At 32.8% G+C, this 27942-nt stretch overlaps 1 protein-coding gene across 2 annotated transcripts; it reads left to right on the forward strand.

Moving 5' to 3' along the window:
* The first annotated feature begins 1738 nt into the window (after nucleotides 1-1738).
* LOC124538446 (high affinity copper uptake protein 1) lies at nucleotides 1739-27942 on the forward strand. 2 transcript variants are annotated; one of them, XM_047115515.1, is made up of 4 exons: nucleotides 1739-1828; nucleotides 23793-23893; nucleotides 25646-25881; nucleotides 26863-27942. In XM_047115515.1, exons 2-4 carry the CDS (start codon nucleotides 23795-23797, stop codon nucleotides 27062-27064), a joined length of 537 nt encoding a protein of 178 aa, XP_046971471.1. In that variant the 5' UTR covers nucleotides 1739-1828; nucleotides 23793-23794; the 3' UTR covers nucleotides 27065-27942. The 2 variants fall into 2 exon arrangements, with proteins under 2 accessions (XP_046971471.1, XP_046971470.1); XM_047115514.1 differs by lacking the exon at nucleotides 1739-1828 and adding an exon at nucleotides 5592-5818.

Consider the following 27942-nt stretch of genomic DNA (forward strand, 5'->3'; position numbering starts at 1 on the left):
TAATAATTTTAAATCTATAAAATCTTTTAATTAACGTTGCGATTAATAAGGCGTAATAAAGGATATATAGATGATAAAAAAGCGTAAAGCCAGCACTCTCAATTATATATCATTATGCAATTTAATGATCAGAAAAGTAACTACCAGTTGGTTCTCTGAATCTTAATTTTGAACTGGTTTCTTTATATCTTATATGTTGATATATTTATATCTCAGATGACTATGGGACGATAGCTGTTCATAAAAAATCGACCCTGGTCTCATTTTGAAGAGCTCTAGCCGTAAATGTGCAGAAAAGTAAAGAGGTTCCTTGATTGTAATTTACTAAATTGTTATAATTTAATTAAGATTTAATTTAGAGCAAGGACAAGGTACTGGCTGGTTAGAGAGCTTTACTAATGTAGAAAAAAAGAAAAACGTAAAATTATTATCAACAAATTCCAATTCTAACTGAAAATAATGTATACTCTTTGACATTATTAAAACGAAAACCTAAAAAATCTTTTGATGAAAAATTAAAATACTAGTTTAAATTAATCGTAAAACAACAATACTAATTCTTCGTAAGAGCAAACTTGATAAACTATATTTTGATTTGGTTGGACTGCTGTAATGTATGTTTGGTGAAAATGCATATCGTGAAATCTTATCCGACACGTGCAGGTTTCCTCGCGATGTTTTCCTTCACAGTTAAAACACAAAATGTTTAATAAAACTGATCTTCAAAAATGTTCAATGAATTTAATAGGAATATGTGTTATGTTATAATATAGGAGTATAAGTTAATTGTAGTTTTATAACCTTTTTATTTGACTTACAACACAATAAGATTTAAACAAATCTGACGGAATATTATTTTATCGTACGATAAAATAATATTCTTAAAAAAACAGTCATTGTTTCACTTTCTGAATATCTGAAAAAAAATCTTTTTTTCAACATCTGCACATGTCGAGCACATTATGGCACAATTTTATAAAATTTATAAAAGTAAAGTATTAGTAGTAATAAAGGACCTCCTCATAAAAATGATATTTTTGAGTAAATTTTTTTTTCAAGCGGCACATCATAGCACATACGAGGCATATTTCAGCACATTGTTTTTTTAATAGAAATTCAAAAAGGTGTCATCACATGGACATGAAATTTACAGGTGTTTGTTGTACACGGTGGACTTAGTGATTAACAACATTAAATGCTTAAATATATATATACAAATATGAACTAAAACTAGTTACTGTATAAATCTTGACCGCGTGGAATGGTGGCAAGAATGCTAGCAGCATTTCCCCGTTGAATCGCAATTCCGATCCTCTGGGCAAAAAACGAAACAGCCCTCCTGTCACCAGTGGAGGCAATGAGGCGAGGTGTTATATCTTTGATGAAGCTTTTTGCACCACTACTCCAAAGGCCAAGCGTTTCGTCAGCAATATATTAATATATGTACTTAGTTATATTATGTCGTGTATGAAATGTAAAAATAATTACTTCGTTCTTCTTTACGAACCCGGAATTTAAATATCTCTGGCAATCTTTGGCAATCTTTGGCAATCAAAAACCATAAATTGTTTGACTTTGGGTTTGATTCACAAACATAATGTCATTGCTTACACGTACGATAGCGCAGATCTAGTGATGGATTAATTACTTTTATCTTTATCGACAAAGCACTAAGATGACACGGACAATTGGCAACGCGATATCAAACGATTTACATCTATATATTGTTGTGTTTCACTTCTCGCCTTCAGTTTGCCTGCCTCGTTAATTCACGTGAATGGTGTATACGAAACATTTGTCTTTAAATCAAAAGTGAAATAGTAAAAAAGTAAGTGATACTATATTTTATTTATCTTAAGACATGTAAGGACCCATTTTTCTCGCCCCGAACGAGAAGTTGTCTAATTTAATTCATGCAGTTTAAATAGAATTCTAAATTTGTACTTTTGTCCGAAAAACGACTATTTAATTTCATGGCTATGCCCTACCTCTATTCCGGTATTTATAACTTTATTACATAATATAAAACAAAGTGCCTTACTGCTGTCTGTTTCTATGCAGCTTATATGCATAGATCTTTAAAATTACGCAAAGGATTTTGATACGGTTTTTGTTTAATAGGCAATATTAATATAACATAATAATAATATATATATTACAATAATATATAACATAATAATATATAACATAATAACATGGGCAATATAGTAAAGAAACATTGATAATATTTGAAGTTTCTAATGTGATGATTCTAATGAGATGTGATCTCATAAATAAATAAATTCATTAGTATATTTAGTACCAATGTTGTACCCGTGCGAAACCGGGTCCAACGGGTCTCTATTTGAGTATAAATACATCAATTTAAAATTGGTTAATTATCAAGTACTTCAAAAACAGCATTACTATTAAGACGAATATATTTTAAATATTCATTGCAAGCAATATACGAACGTGATTAGAATGGTAGGCCTTGACTGACTGCGCTAAAATCTCACGTTACCGACGCGTATCGAGATCAGACAAAGAACAAAATATATACAAATTAATCTTAAGTTTAACAATCGCATATTCGTGTGAAGTAACCTTTAATATTCCTTAATTATTACTGAGTCTTCTTGTTATATGGTAAAGTACGTTTCTTTCTAACGAAAGGCGGTACAGTTTTAAGGATCAACATTTTTTCAGTTGTCAAATATCTGTTAATGAAGTGAAAGCCCGTAAATCGATCTGCAGAGTAATATCTTCTTCTATTTAGGAAGGCTTAAAGCTTTTTCTTTATTTTTATAATTAACACAAGCGGATAGGTATATCAGCCATTTTATGATAGGTTGTGACGACTGCAATAGATATCTCTCTAAAAACTATTTAGACATGCCTGATATCGCTAATTGGACTCAGAACTTGTTAACTAAGGTTATATCCTTTGTACTTCTAGTGGCTGTAAGATTAAATATTGCTGTTTGACGGTAGAACATACCATGTGCACATAGAAACCTAGACAAGCTTTTACAAAAGTACACGCTATTCCAATGAGGGTTGGATACGGTACGTGATAGAATTTCGCCACACCCACAGATCTCTTTACAACTTTATCCTTTGATATGGAGCACTAGATAACAAGTTCCTTGATGGTAGGGCTATGTGTAAACCCGCCTGAGTAGGTACCACCCACTCATCAGATATTCTACCGCTAAACAACAGTACGCAGTATTGTTGTGTTCCGGTTTGAAGGGTGAGTGAGCCTGTGTGACTACAGTCACAAGGGACATAGCATCTTAGTTCCCAAGGTTGGTGGCGCATTAACGATGTAAGGAATAGTTAATATTTCTTACAGCGTCATAGTCTATGGGTGATGGTGACCACTTAACATCAGGTGGCCCAATAAACAAGTACAAATAAAGGAAATGAAAATTCAGTGCTTCTTGCCCGTTTATGAACCCACAATCATCAGCTAAGGTGCATGCGTTATAACCACTGGCCCATAGAGCGTTCTTTATTAACTCATAAGAATGTTACACGGTCAGTTCTTTGATGGGTCAATCGAAGACTATTAATTGTCTAGTCGGGTTTTTCTAAGTGTTAAATGCTAATAAGTTTTTAAATAAAACGTTATTCAATTTATAATATAGTGTTACATCACTTCCTCGATGAGATGACGGCGAGTTAGCGAATTCGTCCTAACGCTTGGCATGCAGTGCGCGCGCGCAGCATAATCCGATCTTAAGTGATGTCGCGCATTCGATTGGTAATACTTAACGGATCTATTAATCTGGATAGGCCTTAAAAATTAGGCACTTTTTAATAATGATCCATGAACTTATTAATGTTTAAATAAGACAAAGTTTAATAAAAATATATAATAAATTAAGTTTAATTTATAAAAGTCGTTCTTTGAACAAGATATAATAATAATAAATAAATATTGTTTTAAAAATATAAGTTTATATTTACGGTTTAAATAATTATGCTAAGAAATAGCTTAACATATCGATATTACGAGTACCGTATCGATATGTAACAACACTATGTTCTTAACACTTCGCTTTACTTTCAAAACCCATAAAACGTGTGACTGATAACATTCCAATAGGTTTTATTTAGTCTCGAAATAGAATATAAAATATTCCAGACTGTGAAAAAGAATATATTATGTAAACTTTAAAAATATATTATTCTTATTTTAAATTGATATCTTAAATTTGGAACAAATAAAAGGAATGCGTTAGTGTTGTCGATATTTACTATGAACAATTACATCAACAAAATTATGTAAATAACTCGATGATAACCAGTTTCACGTCTCTACTTACGCGCCGTAGAACAATAAGTAACTTGGAATTGACACGCGTAAATAAAGCAGTAATAGCTTATCGGCACGAAGTAATCGTAAGATTTTTTGTTATATTTATGGAAATTATGATTGTGTTAAAATATGTATAGTAAAATTTGGTGATTACAGTTATCCTTTTTTTGTAATGTTTTGACAAAAGTAGGAGATCAGGTGATATCCCATTATATTATTACAAGTAAGGTAGATGACCAGCACATAGCATTTTAACAATATGAGATAAAATTTCTTGGTGGTAAGGCTTTGTGCCGTTTGGGTAGGTACTACGCACTCATCAAATATTCTTCCGCCAAACAACAATACTTGGTATTGTTGTGTTCCGGTTCGAAGGCTAAGTGAGCCAATGTAACTACAGGCTACATAACATCTTAGTTTCAAAGGTTGCGCATTGGCGATGTAAGGAATGGTTAATGTTTTCGACAACACCATTGTCTATGGGAGGTGTTGACCACTTACCATCAGGTGGCCCGTATGCTTATGCGCAAACCTATAGCATAAAAAAATAGAATCATAATTGGTACCGTCTTAAGGCACTCTCGCGATTGCAGTAAATAACTTATAATAATAAATTCGTTCTTATTTAGCGAATCTTTTAGAATTTGTTTATTTTGATAGTGGTGATAAGTACCTCGCTTACGATGGTAACAAAATCAACTTGGTTGATATTTTAAGTCATTCCTACATATAAATAAATAATAATAAATATAAATATGAGACAACATCACATACATTACTCTGATCCCAATTTAAGTAGCTGAAGCACTTGTGTTATGGAAATCAGAAGTAACGACGGTACCACAAATACCCAGACCCGAGACAACATAGAAAACTAATGGTAATCTACATCGACTCGGCCGAGAATCGAACCCGGGACTTCAGAGTGGCGTACCCATGTAAACCGGTGTACACACCACTCGACCATGGAGGTCGTCGAACATATGTATGTTTTTTATATTGGCCTGATAATAATCTATTGTTTTTAAGTATGGAGAATCCTCCTCAATTTTCTCTATATTTATGTGCCATATTTGCTATTTGAAAAAGTTAGTTAGATTTCTTCTATGGTAAAACACGTAACATAATCAAATTCCATGATTAGCGATGCTTTTGAAAATAAATGAATATGAGAAAAATAATATTTGTGAAAGATTTTTATGATCAGGTCCTGTAAAAATCACATTTTCATGACACTTCTGATAAATTTTCAATTCACAGTAACATATAGTGACGTAACGCACGGTATCTCTGTGCAGCGACTGCGGCCGAGTTCTCTTTAAAGTTACAAACGAAACGACCGCCATAGTCATTAGGCATTCCCGCGCGCGTTGCCGTCAGTCGAGCACGTTTCGCGCCATCATTTGACAGTTCAATTTTTTTACGTGCCAGTGTTGACAAATAAACGACAATTATTAAAATTTAAATAAAAACTTTTTCGTAATTATTTTGTGTGACAAGTGTTGAAATCCGGTGAGTTTAATTAATGATTTCATTCGCGGATGGTGGAGCTCGAATGTCCTTGCGATATTAAATTACAATGTTATTAAAGTAATTGTGCAGTTTTTTACGGCGGTGCTTATTATTTTGAATCGAGAAATAACTGAGCGATAATAATTTATACAGACGGATAAGGATTGTAAAGTCAACTTAAAATAGTTTATGTGCGTTTGTTAAATCTAACACATTTTGCAGTATTTATCAAGATTCTACTTGAAATAAGTATACTCTTAGACTCAATGAAAAATTTTATATGAAAAGACCTTCGTTGTTTTTTATCTGTAGTCTTAATATTTCGCACCGGTTTTGAAATCAGGCATTCAATCACGAAAACAGCTTTAGTGGTTCAACGAAAACATTTTGTAAAAAAAACTTGAACCTCGACTGTTAACGCGATCTTGAAATTTTAAATGCAGAAAAGTTGACATGTATGTATAAAATTGCATGATTGATGTATGAAAATAGTAGATCATCTTACGATACTTATCATTGCGGTTTTACCGACCAAATGCGAGGTTTCCTATTCGCCAATTTTGCCATATCCGAAATGGAGATTACACAGATAAAAATAAAAGTTTTCCGCCTATATAAGATAAACAGTACTCTTAAAATACAATGCTTGAAGAAGATTATAATAAATCTAAACACACAGCATATTATGTAAATAGAATCAAATTTTGATATAACACTATTTTCACGTTCAAACCAGAAATACCTTAAATATTTTTTTACCCACACTATTTCATAAATTTGAATACCATTTAACGTTGCAACATCGAGAGTCCAAGGTGTTACATTCAAGTTATACGCTTAGTTTCTATATCGAAACTTTAATAATTACTAGTTGTGCTATGTAACACACATATGTGTATAGTCACAGCCCAGTCCTACTCTACATATACATTATACACATAAATATGTAAGTACGTAAACTTTAAGTTGTTAAATCTTTTAATTGACGTACCGGTTCTTGATGAAATTACGACAAAAAGGTTATGCTTATATTGTCCTGTAGTGAGATTCTGTAAAAATACTTCATATTTTGACAATTCGCACTAGTGATCTGTGAGTTTCGACTTTACTTTCCCACCACAATCGATAACATAAATTTAATTGTATTTTTTTCGTGTGTTATCGAATGAAAAAAAAACAGTTAACAGACAAATCGTATATAAAAATATTTTCAATTTAACATACGTTCGAAAAAATTAATTTATATCTTATTAAATGGATGAATTCAGGACTCGGAATAAAGAATAAGCACAGATAACGTTTTGATAACAAAAGACCGGAAATGTTACTAATTTACAATTGAACATATTTAAAATTAAGACACCATTAATTCATAAACGTTTATAATTTATCAATACTTTATTGCACCAGTAATTAAAACTAAATTATAGGACATAAGGATTAACATTTACAAAAGTTGCATGAATGCAACCGACATTTACAAAAGCCTGATTATTATTCATAGAAATAATTCTTATTGGATATGCTTGGATTTAAGCTCGGCTGATCAAGAACGATAATTTGGGTTACTGAACTGAATCTGTTTTGTTTTGAAAAGGGCACACATGCGAGTTCCTTTGCGCTGTTTCCGAAACTGTTTCTTAATTCTAAAATTTTATTGTATAAAATATACGTTTAGAATTTGTCATGTACATATTTAGTCTATTTATGTTTAAATATATCTCTCTTTATTGTTGAGCCGAGATTGTCTAGCAAAGGTAAGCACCACTCAATTTTCATGTGCTTAATTTGTATTTAATTTCATCTCATGTCGGCGGTTAAAGAAAACATCGTGAGGACACCTGCATGTGTCTTATTTCATAGAAATTCAGCCACATGTGTATTCCACCTACCCGCATTGGAACTGTGTGGTAGAATATGTTCCAAACCTTCTCCCCAAGGAGGGAGGAGGCCTTAGTCCAGCAGTGGGAAATTTACAGGATGTTGTTGTCGTTGTTGATAGCACAAATAACTACATTATTATGTACATAACTTACACCTGGGACTTCTAGCGGAGATCTCTTGCACAGATTTGTAATCCTGAGTATACTATGTCTAATTAAATATTTAATATCCAATGACACATAAACAAATGTATGCATTAGTTAATGTAATATATCAATGTTTAGATTATTGTAATTATAAAACAGTTATTTCATTGTATATGCGTGAACGATCATTGACATGAATAAATATAAACGGAATACGTTTTACATGTTATCGATAAAACGAGTAGAATATGAAACCACATTGATTAGTTTTATTATGAGTTAAATATCTAGTAATTAAACAAATACATTAATGTGCTGACAAATTGTGCGTTAAAAAAAGTTCAACTTATAAAAGAACAATATCAGTTGTTATGAAACAAAACGTGTAAATTATTATATTAAGTCTAAAATACCATATTATTATTATCATTGTTAACAACATCTGATGTCGTGATTAGCTCGACAATTATAGCCACGACTACTGTTTACGAGGAATAGTTAACCACGCTTGAGTGGCATATGTGCGCAAACGCAGGTTTATTCGTATTATATCATAATCCGACTGGAGGGCAGGATAAGGCACTGAACCAACGGCTTGACGTCCTGTATCAAGCACGTTAACATGAAAAATTTTGAACTGTTTCCACAACCAATTTGTGGAACCAGCTTTCGCCGGCGGTTTTTCCGAACCGATACGACATGGGAACCTTCACGAAAAGAGCCTACTCCTTTCTTAAAGGCCGGCAGCGCACCTGCAAGCCCCCTGGTGTTGCAGGTGTCCATGGGCGGTGGTAGTCACTTTCCATGTGGTGAGCCTCCTGCTCGTTTGCCACCTATGTCATTATAAAAAAACAATCAACAGACAGACATGACATGTCCTGCTTCATGTAATAGTACGATTGTATAATAAAAGCCAACTAGATTATCTATAAAAATATTATTCATTTGTGCAACTATTATTATTGATAATTAGGCTCGTACTTCTTAACGTTCCGTATACATACCAAGGTTAAAAGATTATTTAAAATAATAGATAAAAATTTTAGGCAACTATCCTATCACCAGACGGCAGGCCTCCTGCCTTATTCTGCATAATAAATAAATCTTAATTTTTACCGTTTCATATTTACTACATGCAAATCCCTCTCACTGTTTCGTACTCTGTTAAATCGTCGAGCGCTTAGCGAGGTGTTAGAACAATACAATTACGTAAATTTTCGTAATCACATACGTAACATACTTGACCTTTGTTTACCGATCGCCGGTCGAGTGGACGCCGTAATCTTGCACGCACATTCGTATAATAGGATTCACTAGGCTAAATTAAGTGGTTAAATAATTAATTTTATATCACTGTAGGTAACAGCCAGTAAACAGTTGACTTAAGGCCTTAGCTTTTTCAATCACGCCGATCCTTTTGATTGTTGGGTACAGATTTTCATCTTCCACATGTAGGTGTCCTCACGATTATATTGTTTACCACCTACCACAAAAACACAAATAAAACTCATAAAAATTAAATCGTCTTTGCAAGAGTGTGAACTCGGAACCTAATCTAACTTTACCACTAGGCTATCACGAATCTTAAGAAAATAGTTACAGTTAGTAAGGTCCCAGAATCTTAAGCAAGACCCAAAACTCATCAATTGGTGATAAGTTTTGATACAGGTTCTATCAAACCTTGCTTTCCGTGACACAAAATACAAACTAATAACTCAATATCAAATAAATCTATGATAAATCTAAAAATAGATTTGCGTGGGTTTGCGTTTGTATAAATGCATTTGTGCCGTACGACACAACAATACTACAATTGTGTATGGATACATAATTATAGACACATCCAATCTGTTACCTTGTGATTGTGCAATATTTTTTATTGTAGATAAATGACGTTCGCTTAAATTTTCGCAACTCGACATTGCTAAGGTCTTTTTTGGAAAGTTTCTATCAAAACACACCAAGATTTTATCAATGATGTTTTCAATGAAAAATCGTCTATAATATTTAATCATTTAAAAAAACGTTAACCTTAAAATTTAAATATCTTAATTATTTCGTTTAGCTTGTAACTAGTACTAACTAACTTAACATAATGTAATCACATTCACACATACATAATTATGTTGTAAGCAGGATGCAGCAGGTGGTCTTCAATGAGATGTATATATTATGTGATTTAATACCTTTGTTTTTTTATAATGTAAGTAAGCGAATATATGTACCATCGGATGGTAAGTGGTCACAACTATAGACATTGGCGCCGTTAGGAATTTTAAACATTCCTTATTCGCCAATGTGCCACTTGTGTTCCTTGATTCTGTTATGTATATGTTCGTGATCAACTGACAGGAGATGATCAAGCCACCGATAATACCCTATCTATCTTAACTTTATGTAAGAGGCTGACAACATCTAGCAGAAAGGATATTAAGTATAGCCTTACATTTTATAAGTTGTTTTAAAGTTTCTTCCTAGTGGATTCCTCATTACTGAGGGTCGTGACCACCATGCGTGTGGATCTCCTGAACACTTCGTACCACCTTCCTCCAGCCATTCCTATTCTTTGCCATAAGTAGGCAAGCCTGGGCACAAGATCCTGTGGCTGTCTTTACCGTGTCTAACCACCGGGACGGCGCTCTTTTAAAGTATATACACATACATACCACTCCAATGTCAAACAGGCAAATTAGTCATTTGTCCTGCTTTAAATATTTCTAATCGTATCAGATTGACCGTCTTATCGGATTATGAAAAGGGGAATTTTATTTCCATATACTTTTATCTACTATATTATCAATTATGTCTTGGACATTTAACTCTTAAGAGTGACCTTTGCGGTCAAAATCCGGCAAATGGGCAACATTACCGCATACAACGAAATAAAACACGACAATGAGACATCACCACAAACACAAAACTCTAATCAAGAATGCAATTGAATTACACTACTTACGGATAACTTTTCCTCAATATTACGAAAGTTATTTATGATAAAAATACTGCAGTGACAGACAGACAGACGTATAAAATGAGATGATCTAATGACACATATCCGTGTAGCTCGTCCCTCGCTGAAACTGATTTTATTGTTTTAAATTACATCAAATGATCCGGCTTCTGCAGCCCATACGAGCCAACTGCAACCTTGTCGATATAATCCGTTGATCCAGTTTTACTGATCCCCGTCTTGAGTACTGAAAGAGTTGATTTGAAACACTTCACAGTTGGTGCAGATGGATATATCATTTTGATTGTTATCGAAGTGATTTACTTGGATGCTATATTACGAAATTACCAACGATTGCGTGGTTTCAGCACCAATGAGTGTTGATGTTGTGTTTATGCAAATAGCACTGTATCTAGTCGGTGATGGTCAAGCGTTGAACAAAGAAAGGCCACCCCAGAAAGGCTCGTAATAATCTGTTTTCAAGGGACGCCTTCTCCTTAAAATAGATTTGCCTATGTCGTAAGCAAACTGCTTGCACCCGTATGCTTGTTACACATAAAATGTAAACGTATCATCATCTATGGAGAGAAATATCGCGAGTAAATCAGTGTATAGCAGATTAATTATACGCCACGTGAAATAAGTTCCTTCTCCTCGAAACGAAAGAAGGAGTTTGCTCAAAAAACACTTACCAGTTATTTTTGAATATAAAAGTTGTGTTTAATTCTTTTAATTGAACGAATACTAGTTTAAAAACACCTACTGTAGTTTGAATTTAACTAAACATGAATAGTATCACACTAGTAAATCATATCGCTGTGGAACGGGAAGAACCTAACGACCACAACACGAATATCACAGTATTTTCCTCGTAGTTTGACTTTGCTTTTATATACCGCCATAATTACCTCAGAAGTGAAAAATAAATACTAGCGATGACATACCACTATATACGTATATTCTACATGAGCTATATTATAGTTTTTCTATGAATTACCATGCTAGTTCTATGATCATAAAAAACAATATGTTACCAAATAAAAGAAATTGGGTTTATCAAAAAAAATGCATGTGTTCAAAGCATTTTCACCTTTAACAATAAAAATATTTTTTTTTTTATAGTAGGTATACCATTTTTGTCATTGTAAAAAGATCCCAGCTATCCAGCCTAAACATCGCCATTGTATGATAGGTTATGTTAAAACAAATCATACAAAAAGCATAACCTACCACCATCCAAGTAACATAATTACATCTATTTACCACTAAAACCAGTAGCAGTGTATCGCATCATCTTTAAACAATAGTTTTCTGTTTTAAATTGTTTTAATGTTAAATTAATATGGTATGTAAATAATAATATTCGACAATTATAGTTTAATTAATTTCGATTCTCTTATATTTTCCTTTAAACGTGTTACGATCTGTGGTTGATTTTGGTTAGCGAGCGCCCGCGGTTAGGTCCAAGTGTAAGATGCCCTAGGTAACGCGATACCGGTTCTCGCAAACTAGTTCCAACAATTGCATCTGTTTCCTCGTTGAATTGTGCAACTCTGAATGTATTCAGGCATACGAGCCGTCTTATATAGGTTCTAGTTCGATATAACAGTAGTCACTGTGTTCTTGCTTTCCCTTATTACTATAGATATTATATATAGAATTAGAAATATTAGAACAGTTCTTATATTATGTAAACATAGTCGATTTCACAGGTTCATTCATTTCCTGTCATTTAATAATTGTATATAAAAGATATCACATTACGAAGAGTAACGTAATATCATTTAAGAATAAAAGACTATTGACTTTCTTGCCGCTTCTTCTGGATAGAATCTGCATTTCGAACGGGCTATATTTAGTGTAGTTTGTTAAATGACGATCCAAAGGGCTTGTAAAAGAGTACTTGAATAAAGTATATTTTGTCTTAGATGATTTTGATATTGAATGTCTATAGTTTTGGACACATTATCCTCACAGCCAATTAGATGTACAGGTGGTAGAAATTTGAACACAAAAATTTGTCACTGAACCACCGAATCAGATAAATATAGATACGGCACGAAACTGCCTAGAATATTTGTTATACTATCGTTTATTTACCTAACATACAGATTCCCTTATCAAAGTACACGAGGAGATATCACTACCTTAATATTGGTGGATAGCACACACCGACAGACAGATTATATCGTACAAATATCACTTTGACTTTTAGAAGTCAGAGAGGTGAAAACGTTTTAGTTAAATAGTACATACATTTCAAACCTATGTCTTCTTTGGGTCAGGCCTATTCTTCCTGTCAAGAAAAAGGTTTCGAGCTTACTTCATCAAGCTATTCAAATGCGTGTTTGTAAATGATTCACCATTAAAAAGCTAAAAATAATATCACCTCGGAAATAATGTAGTTAAATGTGTTCTCAAATTCATCATATTAATCAAACTGCCAGGTTTCATTATGAGCAGTTTAATTATTACCGCGTAGTCCTTCCTCAATACTACCAAAAAATAGTTTAGTTACTATATAGTTTTTATTTAATATTTTAATGTGTATAAAATTCCACAACACTTTATTTTATACATTTAACAAGATTTAACAAGTTGTTGATTATTAATTTAAAATGTAGTTTTTGTTCTACTAATTACAAAAAATATAAAAAAAGGATGGATTATATCGAATATATTCATTTATATATAAATAACATTAGTGTTTATATTTATTTCATTGTGTAAGGTAATTAATGCACTCGTCAGTTCAGATTTAGAAGGACGCGTCGCGGTCAACGTCTAGTAAATAAATAAAAAACTTAGTTCAAATATGTTGTCTTATCAAATATTGACTGGAACATTGATAACGCTAAGATTTGGTTTGCTTCGATATCTCTTCGTACAGATACCCAGCTATTGATCGATGGTTTGTAAATAGTTTCGTAAGTGGCCTTCGTTGCGCTTGCGCAGGTCAGAGGATTGCGCGCCGGACCAATTGTAGGGCGACTACTTTTACGAGTTTTACGACATTCGATTTTCGAACGTCTTTCAACTTTTTATAAATTATAAATTATTATTATTAAACTTATCTTGCTCGACGGAAAACGTGGTTATATATGGTATCGACACGTCAAAAGATTCGTACAAGACTCGCGTAGTCTCAGGTGAATGTGATTTCGTCCATGTGAGCGGCGCTCGCGTCGATCTGAATGTCGGTTTTAGTGCGAACACACTATTCGCTACACATATCATGAGTTGCCGTGTATTTTATTTCCTAAAGTGCATGTGTCTCGTCTTTACTAACAACAACAATAACAGCCTGTAAATTCCCACGGCTGGGCTAAAGGCCTCCTCTCCTTTTGAGGAGAAGGTTTGGAACTTATTCCACCACGCTGTTCCAATGCGGGTTGGTGGAATACACATATGGCAAAATTTCTATGAAATTTGTCACATGCAGGTTTCCTCACGATGTTTTCCTTCGCCGCTGAGCACGAGATGACAAATTAAGCCCATGATTAATTAAGCGGTGCTTGCCTGGGTTTGAACCCGTAATCATCGGTTAAGATGCACGCGTTCTAACCACTGGGTCATCTCGACTTGACTCAGCGTACGTTAAAATATTTTCTATTTCTTTTGTAAACAAGACAAAAAGGACAAAAACAGAACAATAAGAAAAACAATTACGATTATTTCATATTTATCCGAAACTAAGGCGCGTGAAGTGGTGTGTCACTCGAATCGGAAGCGTGTCAGCTGTTGTTTGTGTTGAAAATTTACAAATTTCGCTCTTTAAAGAACGGTATTGTAGCGCGCTCTGGGCGAGGACTCTGTACAAAGCGATTGTTTCATAAGTAACGGGAATGGCATACCTTTGTTCCTAGATTAAGGGACTTAAACTTTTCTTCTTAGTAATATAATATGGTTAACATGAAAGCGTCAGGTCACTAAGGTGACGGGTGAAAGGTGAAATGAAATAGATGTATCGAGTGACAGTATGCAATAGAGGATGAAAACTAACGACGATATAATTGTAGATTAGATAGTAACGCGGATGAGTGCATATCTCTTAGGAGAAGAGTGTTCGACTATACTTATACAGAGTTATTGGTAACTCGACTCGACGCGAAAACGGTAATGTTTTTAAAATAATCTGCAGGCCAAGTTTCTAAATGATTTTTTTAGTTTTTAAGGCATTTTTGAGGAAAATAAAACAAAAAAAAAATATTGAAATAAATTCGTTTTCCGTCTCGCATTTTTAAATTTGGACCGATAATTATTGTTTAAATATTAACGAATATCCAGTGATAAATCTTTTTTATAAAACAAAAGAAAAAATATAGATTTTAATTGACACTTTTTTTTAAATAAATTTTTGAAGATCCATTTTTGACACATTTTGAAAAAAGCTAAAAAACGTGATAAGTCAAAAATGGTTTACTTTTGGATTATGCATATGGGGGTTAAAATAATTGCAAATAGTTACCCCAATCGCCTCCTAACGGATATACGTCGTGTTACCATAACCCTGTATACCCAACTGTTGGTCCAAAACCTTCTGTACTCCTCAGGAGTTGTTCACGATGCTGCTCCAATATTGATTTGTGGAACATCATAGCGCAAGCAAGTTTCCTTACGTTGTTTTCCTGTACCGTCTACTACAAGATGAATATAAATTACACGTTGCATGCTTGTCAAGTTGCCAATTTTAATTGAAGTTTTAATCTTTAATTACCTAAGATTTGCCGTTTATGGGCCATTTCGTCTTACGTGGGCAAATAGTTAAGTATAGCTTTTAAAACAAATCGTTGTTTTACTACAAATACAGATAAAGATGATAAACAGATAGGCATATTACGAGGACAACAAATATTTTAATTTTTTATAAGCGACTGATGTTAAAAGCGGAGAAGTGGTTAAAACAGGTGCATCTCAGCCGGAGATTGCGTGTTCAAACCTAGGCTAGTACCACAGAATATCATGTGTTTAATTTGTGGTTATAATGAATCTTGTGAAATAAAACATCGTGATACATATGCAGGGTATATATATAATTATAATGAAATACTGACATATGTACGTTCACCAATTCCGGTTTATAGCAGCGTGGTGGAATACGCTCCAACCTCAAACAGGCCCAATTAAAATTAAAGGAGGTCTGAGCCCAGCCGTGGGACATACAGGTTACATAACATTTTACTTTTACTGATGCTAGTTTAAGTGTCCGTCAATATTCTATGAATTCCTGGGTTAGACGTAGTTTGTATCTCGAAATAGAATGAACGATTTTACTTTGCGCCCAACGAAGGGAATTTAAAGGAGATTAATGATGATTGTGACGGTATTGTTTATGAATGTAACGTATTAGTTCTATAACATAAAATACATATTTAAAAATATTTACCTCAATACACTGTAAAGACAATAGCAGCTGTGCAAATACGTGTCGTTTTCAAAAAAAAAACTAAACCGTATGAGTAATACAAGCGTAGAATCACGAATTATAAACGGTCTTATTAAGTGTCGAATGCTTGAGTTGCTATTCGATAACAACTTATAATTTTATCCGTTTTACTTCTTTAGTAAGAACCATAGCAGTCGCCACATTAACCATATGAGTAACTTCAAAAAAAAATTTTTCCATTAAAATGATTTATGATTTGTTATTATTAATTTAGACAATCAATATATTTCTAATTGAGTTCACTAATAAACATTCATCACATTAGTAACATATAACAAAATATATTAATGCGACATACTTTTTATTTCACACAAAAATTAAAATAGCTTTAAGAATTTTGCGTCATTATTATTTTAATGATTAAGGTTTTGTAGCTGTCATTATTGGCTCTAAGCTATTACATAACACTCTGCTTATGTAATGTATGTTTCAAGTGACGACACTTTGACTCCATTAGAAAACGAAAGACAGACGATCAGACAGAAAAAAAAGAGGTGTGGACCCAATAAAGTATCATTGACATTACCCAGGATTACCCGTTCTGCACGGTTTGCCTATAGCTCATAAGTCATAACACTGTCAAAGCAAATACCGAATCATAACATAGCGCGGATATACGAACAAAACTTCCGTACCACATCGAAGATACGCATTTACAAAATAACCTCAGGCAACAATTTGCGCCTCGGAAACCAAATCACAAACACACTGAGCTAACACTAATATTATCACAGCGTAGCCATTTGTAAAATTCTAACGGACATTTAATTATTTATTTGAAAATAAAAAATTACGAGTTTCTGGAGGGGGTGTCTTGTTAGGTTTTAGGTGATCCCCGTAGGCTGTTCTCCCCCCTTGTTTTTATGAGTAAATAATATATATCTAATGTAAACAGTGATTTTTACAAATGTATTATTATCAGTAGTAATATTTTGCTCAAAAGCTAATTGTTATTGTAAACAACTTTAATTGAGATATAATGATAACTACAAATAAAATAACAAACACCTAAACATGTTTTATAACAAATCAAACAAAATGAAGTCTACACAATTTGTTTCTGATATTATTATTTGTTAAAGAAGATATAAGCTAGGTGTTGTTATTTAAATTAGCAAATAAACGGAGAGTGACGTTTCCATTTTCACTTAGCAAACTGGTTATTTTCGATATATAAATACTTGATGGTAGGGCTCTGTGCAAGATCGTCTGGGTACTTATGATATAATCCACCACCAAATAACAGTACTCGGTATTGTTGTGTTCAGGTTCGGTTCTAAAGGTTGGCGGTACATGGCGCTGTAAGAAATGGTTAATATTTCTGACAGCGCCATTGTCTATGGGTGACCACTTACCATCTAGTGGTCCATTTGCTCGTATAGTGCTCGTTGGACTACGAATATAAAAAGTAACATATTGACGGATAGATACGGCAAGGTTTATATGGAGAAGTAATACATAAAGATAATTTATATATATATATTCCGTGACACATTAGATACTTTAAATAAAAATAAACAGTAATAGTTACGTTCATTTAAAGAATGTGACACGTTACATATTAAAAAGTAATAACGCATAGTTTGATATCTTGGGTTTTTTATTGTAATTATATCAAGGTTTTATCGAGCTTTCCTCATTAGACCGTATCTAATAAATTTTGCAACGAAGAATTAATTAATCTTTGTTGAAGAAAATCTCTAAACTGTTGTTGCATTGTCAACCTTAACAAAACTTAAATGTTATCCCTCAGAATTGAAAACATCGTATCTTATATTTCTGTGGCGTCAGATTTAAATGCTACTGGCAATAAATTATTGTGGAATTTCGATTGGTCGACCATCAACAAACTTACGCATACAAGTAATAGTCATAAAAGTCTTGCACCTTCCTCAATAAATATTTCACCTGGGATTTCCCTATTTCATACCAAATTAGGAAAAACCGATCAGGGCAGTGAAATGACAGATCTAGTCGTCTTAAACGGACACTTGGACTCTTCTTTCTAGATCTGTCTCGATATTGTATGCAATTTACTGACCCTCACTGCGACAAGGATCAATTTCGTTGCGGATGCGCGCCATTGTTTCATTGCTCGTAATTATCGGCCGAACTCGTGAGGCACCAACTGTGCCACCAATTCGCTCTATTCAAAATCAAAAATCAAAATCAAAATAAACTCTATTCAAATAGGCTTTTATAAGCACTTTTGAATCGTCATTTTATAATTAAGTGAAGTGCCCAGCAGTGGGTAATTTACAGGCTGATACATTTTACACAAGAGAGACGTGAAACATCCACAGTTTTCCAGTACGATGTAGATAACAAAAGTGATGGTCTAATAATACTATAATAAGACTGCTTTGTGTTATAGGATAACATGTCATTACATTGACTTACAATTTAACTGTTGATATGATTGAACGGTTATTCAAAAAAAAATCAAAATCAAAATATACTTTTTTTAAGTAGGCTTTTTCATGCACTTTTGAATCGTCATTTTACAATTAAGTGAAGCTACCACCGGTTCGGAAAGTAGATTCTACCGAGAAGAACCGGCAAGAAACTCAGTAGTAGTAGTTAACATTTAAAAAAAAACAACGTCATGTTAATTAAATACAATTATTTAAATTAATGTATCCTGCTTGGAAGTCAGCAGGTATTAACTCCACGCTTTTTTATTAGTTTTACGATAATATTTTTGAGCAATAATCTTCATTTACCTGTCAATCCAAGCCGCCAAGTGAGCAGCCGCTGTGAAACGAGCCCTTCGCAGGCCGTCACGCGGTTTACCGAAAAGGGGTTTACCGTTTCTTAGCGTCATATATTTTTTCAGATATTTAGAATGCACACACATAGACGCTGCGTACACTTGACCCATATGACTATACACTATTCTTGATCAAGTTCAAGATTCCCTGGATGCTGACAACGGTACATATTTTCTGATATACCTTATTTAATACCAAGAGGTTTATACATAAAAGTTTTTAATAATGATAGAAAAATATTAATTTTTTTATTATTTAAAACCTTTTGTTTGACCAGTTAAAATGTAATTTAATCCAAATTGTGACCTTGATGATAACTGAAAGTATAATTCATTAATCATTATTATAATTTTTTTAATTTCGGATTTTTTTTTTAAGTCTTAAAAGTTCAATCTTAGCAACGACTTTGGTTAGTTGCCATTACTTAATTTAGATTAACGTATATTCAATTGATGAATAAGAGACTTACATCGCTTATTCTCTTAAGAATATATATTTCGAAACGTTGACAATATTAATCTTGGCAAGTATTTACATTTCAAACCCTTTAATAATAATATCTTAGGATAAAAATGATAATAACTTCAGAACGCCAACAAACCGTATGAGTAGCTAATAAAAACCAGCGGTGTGTCTTGAACAAGACTAATAAAAATAATTAAACAAATTGTACCTTATTGAATCAATAATATTAAGGAAAAAATATATAAATCATTTAACAATTAATTGTTACATTATCTATATTATATTAGGTAACTTAGACCTTAATTACTTGTTCAATTATGTTTATCTAAGTCTACGTTGATTACATTAAAACCTTGACTTATTTATAATTGAAAGTTACCTCTTGACGTGTGAATGTGTTATTTGTATTTAAATAGAATTGAATCTATAAAGATCGTATCGACCACCGACAATAGTTAAGTTACGTGTCTTCCTGTGCGACGCGTAGTGTTGTAGAACTATCAAGAATTAAAATATCGATATTTTTTGAAAATGTACTGCTCAAAGGAATCTCGGGATCTAGTACTGTTAATTTTTGATGTTCAATTTTAATAGTAATACAATGAGAACTGAACTAAATCTAATTTTTAAAACAACTTTGGATCCTATTTAACCTCGTTCAGTATGGATTGGATAGTTGATACAAAGGGGAATATTAACGATATTTTATTATTTCCTTTGAAAAATTGGATTTTCTTGTCGGCTAATAAAATGCTACAATAGCAAAAAATAATACGAGAATACTTTAAGGAATATGTTTTTTACAAATAAACTTTTACGACGACAATGACGGCAACGACGATATACTGTGTCAATCAAGAGACTCGTATTATACTCGTTTCTCTTGATTGACGCGTGCCCATGGCTGACACCGGCTCCAAAAATAACAATAATTAAACTAAATCGATTTTTAAGTAGTCTAATATTTTTCATTTCATTTTACTTAGGAGAGCTCTAAACAATATTTCGAACACGCAAGTATTTCTATTACATTTTAGTGCGTTTTATTTTTTTATGAATTATTATTATTTGAAGTCGGTGCTGTCTTTTAGATTATTTTTTTGTTATTAAAACCAGTACAGCTGGGCTAATCAATAGTCGATGGGTCCGAGTTTAGCTTGCCGCACTACCAGCTCAGCTCCGGTCGATGTGCATCCTTGACACTGCGCCGCTCGGCCGCGCGCTGTATGTTGCGCTATTGTTCTACACATTACATATTATATCATATCAATATCGTAACATAAAACCTGCGTTACGTCGACTTCGATTACACGCGAATAATTAAAACATGCTTAAATATCATTATAGACTAAGCTATTAATTAGTACAATTAGTCTCTCTTATCAATTGTTTTAAATCTTATCTCCGCTTATTCAGAGAATTCGTTGCTCTCTGTTCATGATCGAATGGATGATGTCATATTGTTTATTATTTATTTTAGGACCATCGCTGGCTCTGTAAGAAATATTAGGCATCCCTTAAATAGCCAATGCGCTTTATCTTATGCCAGTATTTACAGTAACTCCCCGACAAGCCGATACAAAAAAAAACTAATTGTCCTTTGATGGATTAATAATAATGAGCTTGAACTTTGTCCTACCTTAATGGTACAATTACTTAAATTAATTCTTTAAGAGTATTCTATAGAGCTGTATTGTTATATTGTATTGTATAAATGAATCAATAAACCATCGATGAATACAATGTGATCGGCTCATATGTTCCGCGAGGTAAGCTCAAGGTGAGCTACATTTTCTGAGCTGCTGGAAAAAAAACGTAAACATCACTGGTATGTGCTGTAGCCGTAGTTAGTCTTACTCGTAGTTACTCTCCATAGTGTAGCCTTCACCTCTAGTGCGTGTTTTTTTATTCCGTGTGTTTTATTTCCTAAAGTGCATGTGTCCCGTCTTTACTATCTTAAGAAATACGAACTATTTTTAACGAATATTTCTTTGTTTATTTATTTCCTTCACCACCGGAAACAGACTAGATATGAAACTTCTTAAACATACAATATGTTTATTTCTTATCTTATTACAACATAGTGCGAAAGAGAATTCCAATGTTTATCTGTAAACTATTCCTATCGAAGAAATAAGAAAGATAAACGAACCTATATAACGATAAACGAAATACATACAGATGTATTCCATGCAATTTAGTAACAGCGCAGCTATATTGTTCACTACTAACAGCTTCATTTACTCAGCGTCAATGAAGCTGAACAAATCCATAATGAATATCTGAGATTATTTAAGTTCTCGATCAATGATATCGTTTTAATATCGAATTAAAATAATATTTATTTGACTTTTGTAGTTCGAATACGGTTATTCGTTTCATATGAATACATTTATATATCTTAAGATAGGTAGCTACTATTTCCTTGTTATTTACAAATGATGTTAATTTTCCCACACATTTAATGATCAGTTTGTCTATCCAAAGTTTGTTTAAGAGATTGCTGCTTTAGTGACGAATCCGCTTGATTCAACTCATCTTGGTAAAGTTTCCTAATGTTTTGTTTATTTATTTTAGTTGTTCAATGAAGAGCAATTGAGATAGTGATCAGTAGAAAGATCAGCTCGTGAAACATGGGGTTATCTATTTACGGAACTAAAAAAATCTAGTAAAATAGATCAGATTATTTAAAAAAATATATTACTAGTAAGCATATTTGCTTATCGTTTACACTGCAATTTGAACCAGAACCTACTTATTGCTTATTACATGGGTAGGCGGACAAATGTTTATCTTAAATTTTGGAAAGTAAAATGATATTTCCTTTGAGCCTCCATAATATTTCCGACGACCTTCGTTGTCAAGTAGCGTGTACAGCGGTTTTCATGGGTAGGCTACTCTGAGGTACCGTGTTCGATTCCCGACCGACTCGATGTAGAAACAGTTCATTACTTTTCTATGTTGTCTTGGGACCGGGTGTTGGTGATCTAGCTACTTACATTGGGATCAGAGTAACGTATATGATTTTGTCCGATATTTAAAAAAAATAAGCCTACACCTACTAAAATGTGACGTTTGATATAAAGCGCATAAAAAGAAATTAGATGTCGTCTGACAAGACGTAATAATCAGCACAGTATTGACGGTTATATTCATAAAGGATTCGCTTTGCTCATAAATAATATAATTGCCTATGAAGCGTAATAATTCAGTAGCTGCTGTCATTTCGATAAGTACTGCCAAACGAATCTTTTGAATATATAATATGGCATCATTTGATTTAATAACAACAGAACATATTATAACATCGCGCGGGTGGACATTTTTTTTATAATACTTACCCTTTTTTTGCGATGCATTTCTAATTATTTATACAAAAACCTTAATAAATCATACACTTAAACCTTCCTCATGAAGCATCCCTGTGTATTTTAGTGAAAACCGCACGATAATCCGTTTAGCAGTTTTGGAGTTTAGCGCGAACATACGGACAGTCTAGATATTATGTAGTAAGAGGAATAAAGCTTCGCCAGCGTGTTATATTTGTGTCTGTGTACTTTTGTACATGTGTATGTCTATTGACTCACTTTTTCGTTTATGAATATATTATATGTAAGCATTACTTATTGCATATCGTTCGAAATCCATGTAAATGCAAAAACATATTGTGCATAAATTTTTATATAACACGGAACCCTAAAATTGAAATTTGATACAGTCATTGCTTACCTGACATTAATAATTTCGCAAGCTGATCTAGGAAAACCCGAGGTCTGCAAGTGCACTCACAGATCGGTTGCGCAAGTGCGCACGCGCAGTGAAAGCTGAACTTGCAAAACTACTTTATTTAAATGATATTTACGCTCTTGTATAAACGCTGATCGGTGTATTTAGTAATAAATGTAAATTAAATTAATCTTTTAATGAACTGAGATGGCCCAGTGGTTAGAATGCGTGCATCTTAACCGATGATTTTGAGTTCAAATCCAGGCAAACACCACTATATATACATGTGCTTAATTTTGTTTATTATTCTGATATAAATAATTAACATATATCAAAAAAATTAATTAAATAAGACTACTCTTTTTTTTATCGTTGTCATTATAATTTTCCGAAGGATTCGTAGCCATATCTACATTTAGTTTAATATATTGTCAAATTTCAACTCTTAATGCACGCCTGTTTTTTCGTCAAAATTTACGTCGGTTAAAAAAAGCAGCCATTTCACATAATTTAGACATTTATTATTACGTTAAATGACTTTTGATGATGATATCCAGTTATTAATATAAATAAATATTTGTTACAGAAATGAATCAAGTAATGGAATTGCACCACGACCATGATCACGATCACGGCCACGACCACGACCACGATCATGGCGGCTGCGGCTCCAGCCACAAAATGGTGGTAAGTAATCTAAACAAAGTCAAGTATCAATATTTTAAACGTAAACCCAAACATATACCTATTCAGTTTGAGTGTTACTATGACAAATTAAGTATTTTATAGCAAAGTTAGGCAGACAGACAAACCTGATCCGAAGTAGTCACCACTGCACATAGACATACCATCGTAAGTGGTCATCATTTGACCATAAAAATGTATGTATAATGTTTACATAAAAATGTAATCATTTCCAATGTGGCCACTGCGCCACCGACTTTTGAAACTAGGATGTTATATGCCTAGCCCCTGTAACAAAAAGGGTTCACTCACCCTTCAAACCGAAACACAACTCTATGTATGGCTGCTTGCCGCTTGAATATTATATCATTAGTGGATCGTATCTAAACAGAACGGCTTGCACAAAGTCGAACGACCATTGTGTATTATCATTATGTATCAACTAATATATCCTTATATTATATTCAGAAATAGTCAAATTTAGGAAATAAAATAAACTAAAAAGACCGTAATAAAATAATGTAAATGTAAATTTACTTGAAAAAGAAATGTCGTCCTCCAATTCTAGCATCGTTAGCTGACACCTAGTTTGCCCTTGTGAATGATAAGAATGTATCGTTATCAGCACCACAAAACCGCGGGCACACAAGTATTCCGAGTTCCCACCGACCACAAATTCGGAAGTCAAAAATAGACCTTTAGATAGCGCACTAATGTTATAAACATTTGATGGCGTGAATCAGACACTTAGAAATGGCCTACATAGTTGTTATATTTATACTAACTCAGAGAACGAATTAACTATTAAGACCAAGACCTAGTCTCCCTTGGAAACGACTGTAGCAGATTTATACACATAAAAACCTCACGATGTTTTCAGTGCCGAGCATGAGATGTATTCGGCAAACAAATTTAACACATCAATATTACAAGCTATGTTTGAGTTTTATATAACATATGTATATTGTAATCGATTTTAAATTAAAAACAAATAAACAAATTCGTGTTATCTGAGCTCCGTTAATGTAATATTCATTATTTTTATTACGTTTAAAGTTAGTTACATATTTATTGATTTTGATAAATTTTGCTTCGGGCGATAAAAAGAGGAGTTTTTTCAACATATTGAAACACTTTGTAGTCTCATATAAATCGTTTCGCAGTTTTAGTTCCTGACACAAGTACTAGTCCTTACTAGTGTTTGATTCCTATTCTATCATTAATAAAGTATTGTATGTAACACAATACATATATATATATATATAAAATAAATTAACAAAACCTACATATTTATAATAATAGTACAATTACAAATACACATCTTTTTTAATATCATAAGATAAAAAGTCATTATGTGTGGCCTTGCCTTGCTCGTATAAGATAAAATATTATTTACATGCTATTTAAACTTAATGAGAAAGATAACGAACATCTGAACCCGTCTGGACCGGTGTACCATCCACTCATAGTAATGTTGTGTTCCGATTTATAGGGTGAGTGAGTCAGTGTAACTACAGGCACAGGGGATAAGCAATCTCAGCTCCCTTCATTTGTGATGCATTAATCATTTAAGGAATATTTTATATTTCGTAGTTGATTTTCGTTCATAGTTGATGATGACCAATTAAAATATATAAATATACATCACATAAAAAAGACATCCGACAGTGTAATCTTAAGCCTGCCTTCTTAGAACACTAAGATTTGGGAAATTTTGACCGACATATTATTAAAACATTAAACTACATTTTTCAGTTCCACGCGGGCGTCTGTCAGGAGATCCTGTTCGATGGATGGATGACAACGACAGCGTTGGAGCTGTTCGGGTCCGCTGTGGCGATATTCCTGGCAGCTGTACTCTATGAAGGACTCAAGTACTACAGAGAGGCTTTACACGCGAGGGCGACCTCCGCTACAGGGGACTCTCAAGTCAACATCACCAAGAACGAATGCGGGGCTGGTGGAAACTGCGGAGGAACAGCTGTTGTGAAGTAAGCATGGAATATACATACATACAAAATGGAAAACCAGAATTTTGGCATATTTTTATACAATTTAGGAAAACACGTTATACGTATGTATATATTTCTATAGTATGTGTTATAGATTTGTATACTTATATAGAGATTAACCTTTTTCTTTTCTTTTTTTTTTGCTGGAAAGACGCTTGACGCTTCGGCGCTAAAGGCTCCGGATTATCCAAAAAAACCAACGGTACCCACTCCGTCTTTTCGGGGGACGTCACGGGATAGATACCCTTTGCAACCCTAAGTTCACAATCTAAACGAATATTCCTATTATGAGGCAACATTTATTATTAAAATTATTGAAACCATTATAAAATTTAAAAAATGTTAGTCACTCAGAGAGAGTTACATAATTCTTATTGAGACGTTGTCAATAACTTATTCTATATAACGATTTTCCTAGCAGTAAAAAGTTTGAAAAACGATCAGTACTGTAAAAACAATTTATTTGTTTTATTTTACGATCGTTGCGGTTACGTGTTTTGAATGATATCGCCTTCAATTTATTATTTTTTTATGTTAATATAGTTTGTTATAATTCGTTATGGACCATTCCGTTAGCAGTATACTGATTTATTTTGTACTTGGATTTAAAAATGTAACACTTAATTTCGCTGCTTATAATAAATACATCGTCATACAATCTTGTGTATTTAAAAACTTCATTAAAATGCATCAAGTAGGTATTTCAATTCAGGATAGATTTGATTGGATTTTCTTACCATCGCTACTTTCTTCAGTGCGAACATTTTTAACACTTAATATCGTTAAAAAAATAAAGAAGAATAAGCTATTTTCGAAACGTGCAAATTTATACGATTTCCTGAGCTTTTTTTAATTTATATTTCAAATCCTAATTATTTCTATCATACAGCGCCATCTATCGGCGAACATTTAAAATTATAATTATTTCACCTATATAATGAATTTGTCTCTTATTTTCAGATACACAATGCTGTCGTCGGGCCACATCATACAAACGATAATGCACTTAATTCAGTCGACTGCGTCCTACATCCTCATGTTGGTGTTCATGACTTACAATGTATGGCTCTGTCTGGCGCTGGTCTTGGGTCTCGCTGTGGGCTATTTCTTTTTCGGGTGGCGGAAAAGCAACGTCGTAGATGTCAATGAACACTGTCAATAAACATAACTACACAAAAAACAACTATTTATAAGTCATTATAAGCCGAGTAATATTAAAACATATCGTAAATTGGCAATAATTAAACGTAATATTTCAGACATTTATGTAAAACAAAATATTTAAATAATTGTAAATTTACTTTTGAGATGAATACTTTATTAAAAGAAATGTCAGCTTTATTGTATTATTTCTAATATTTTAAATTAAAAAAAAATTAGAAGTGTACAATGAGCTTTAAATAAATGCAACTCGTAAAAATATGTATATTAAGTATACGCATTTGTACATGCTTACATCTTATACATAATTTTTATACAACTTGCGCCACCTAGTGTTAAGTAGCTAAAAAAAACTTGAATATTATGGAGTGATAGATGGCGCTGCTACCTAGAAAAAATCATTAAAAAATCAATGTACCTTATTTACAGTGTAAATCGTTTGTTTTTTTTATAGAATGCAGTTTATTTAATTTTATTAAACTTTATGAATTAAAAGTCAACTTTTATGTCGTCTTATCCAAATCAATCTTGCCCGTGTGTATTTTTTATATATTAAAATTATTATTGTAAATAATTCAAACAACATTCCTTTTATTTCTTTTAAGAAGCATATAGATAGACCATTTAAATTTACAAAAGTCGTATTTTGCGATAATTAAATAAGTATTGAAGGCTTAAGTCTTAAAAATAATATTTACCTCATTTAAATTCTTCTTTTACATCAGACATGGCCATCAATCCTATTTCTCTCTGTAAGTACTTGTGATATTGAATTAGTTAAGATTATAATATTGTAGATTTTATTTTATTGTTTAGATTTCTACCTTATGCATTAGATAATTAGGTATAAAGTAATAAATAATATTTTATTACTAATGA

This window comes from Vanessa cardui, chromosome 20, assembly GCF_905220365.1.
Source record: "Vanessa cardui chromosome 20, ilVanCard2.1, whole genome shotgun sequence".
NCBI lineage: Eukaryota > Metazoa > Arthropoda > Insecta > Lepidoptera > Nymphalidae > Vanessa > Vanessa cardui.

Excerpts from the sequence above, each read along its gene's own strand:
- LOC124538446 (XM_047115515.1), top strand. The coding sequence starts at position 23,795 with ATGAATCAAGTAATGGAATTGCACCACGACCATGATCACGATCACGGC. Across the intron at positions 23,894-25,645 it reads GCTCCAGCCACAAAATGGTG|TTCCACGCGGGCGTCTGTCA; the intron begins GTAAGTAATCTA and ends TACATTTTTCAG. Across the intron at positions 25,882-26,862 it reads GGAGGAACAGCTGTTGTGAA|ATACACAATGCTGTCGTCGG; the intron begins GTAAGCATGGAA and ends TCTTATTTTCAG.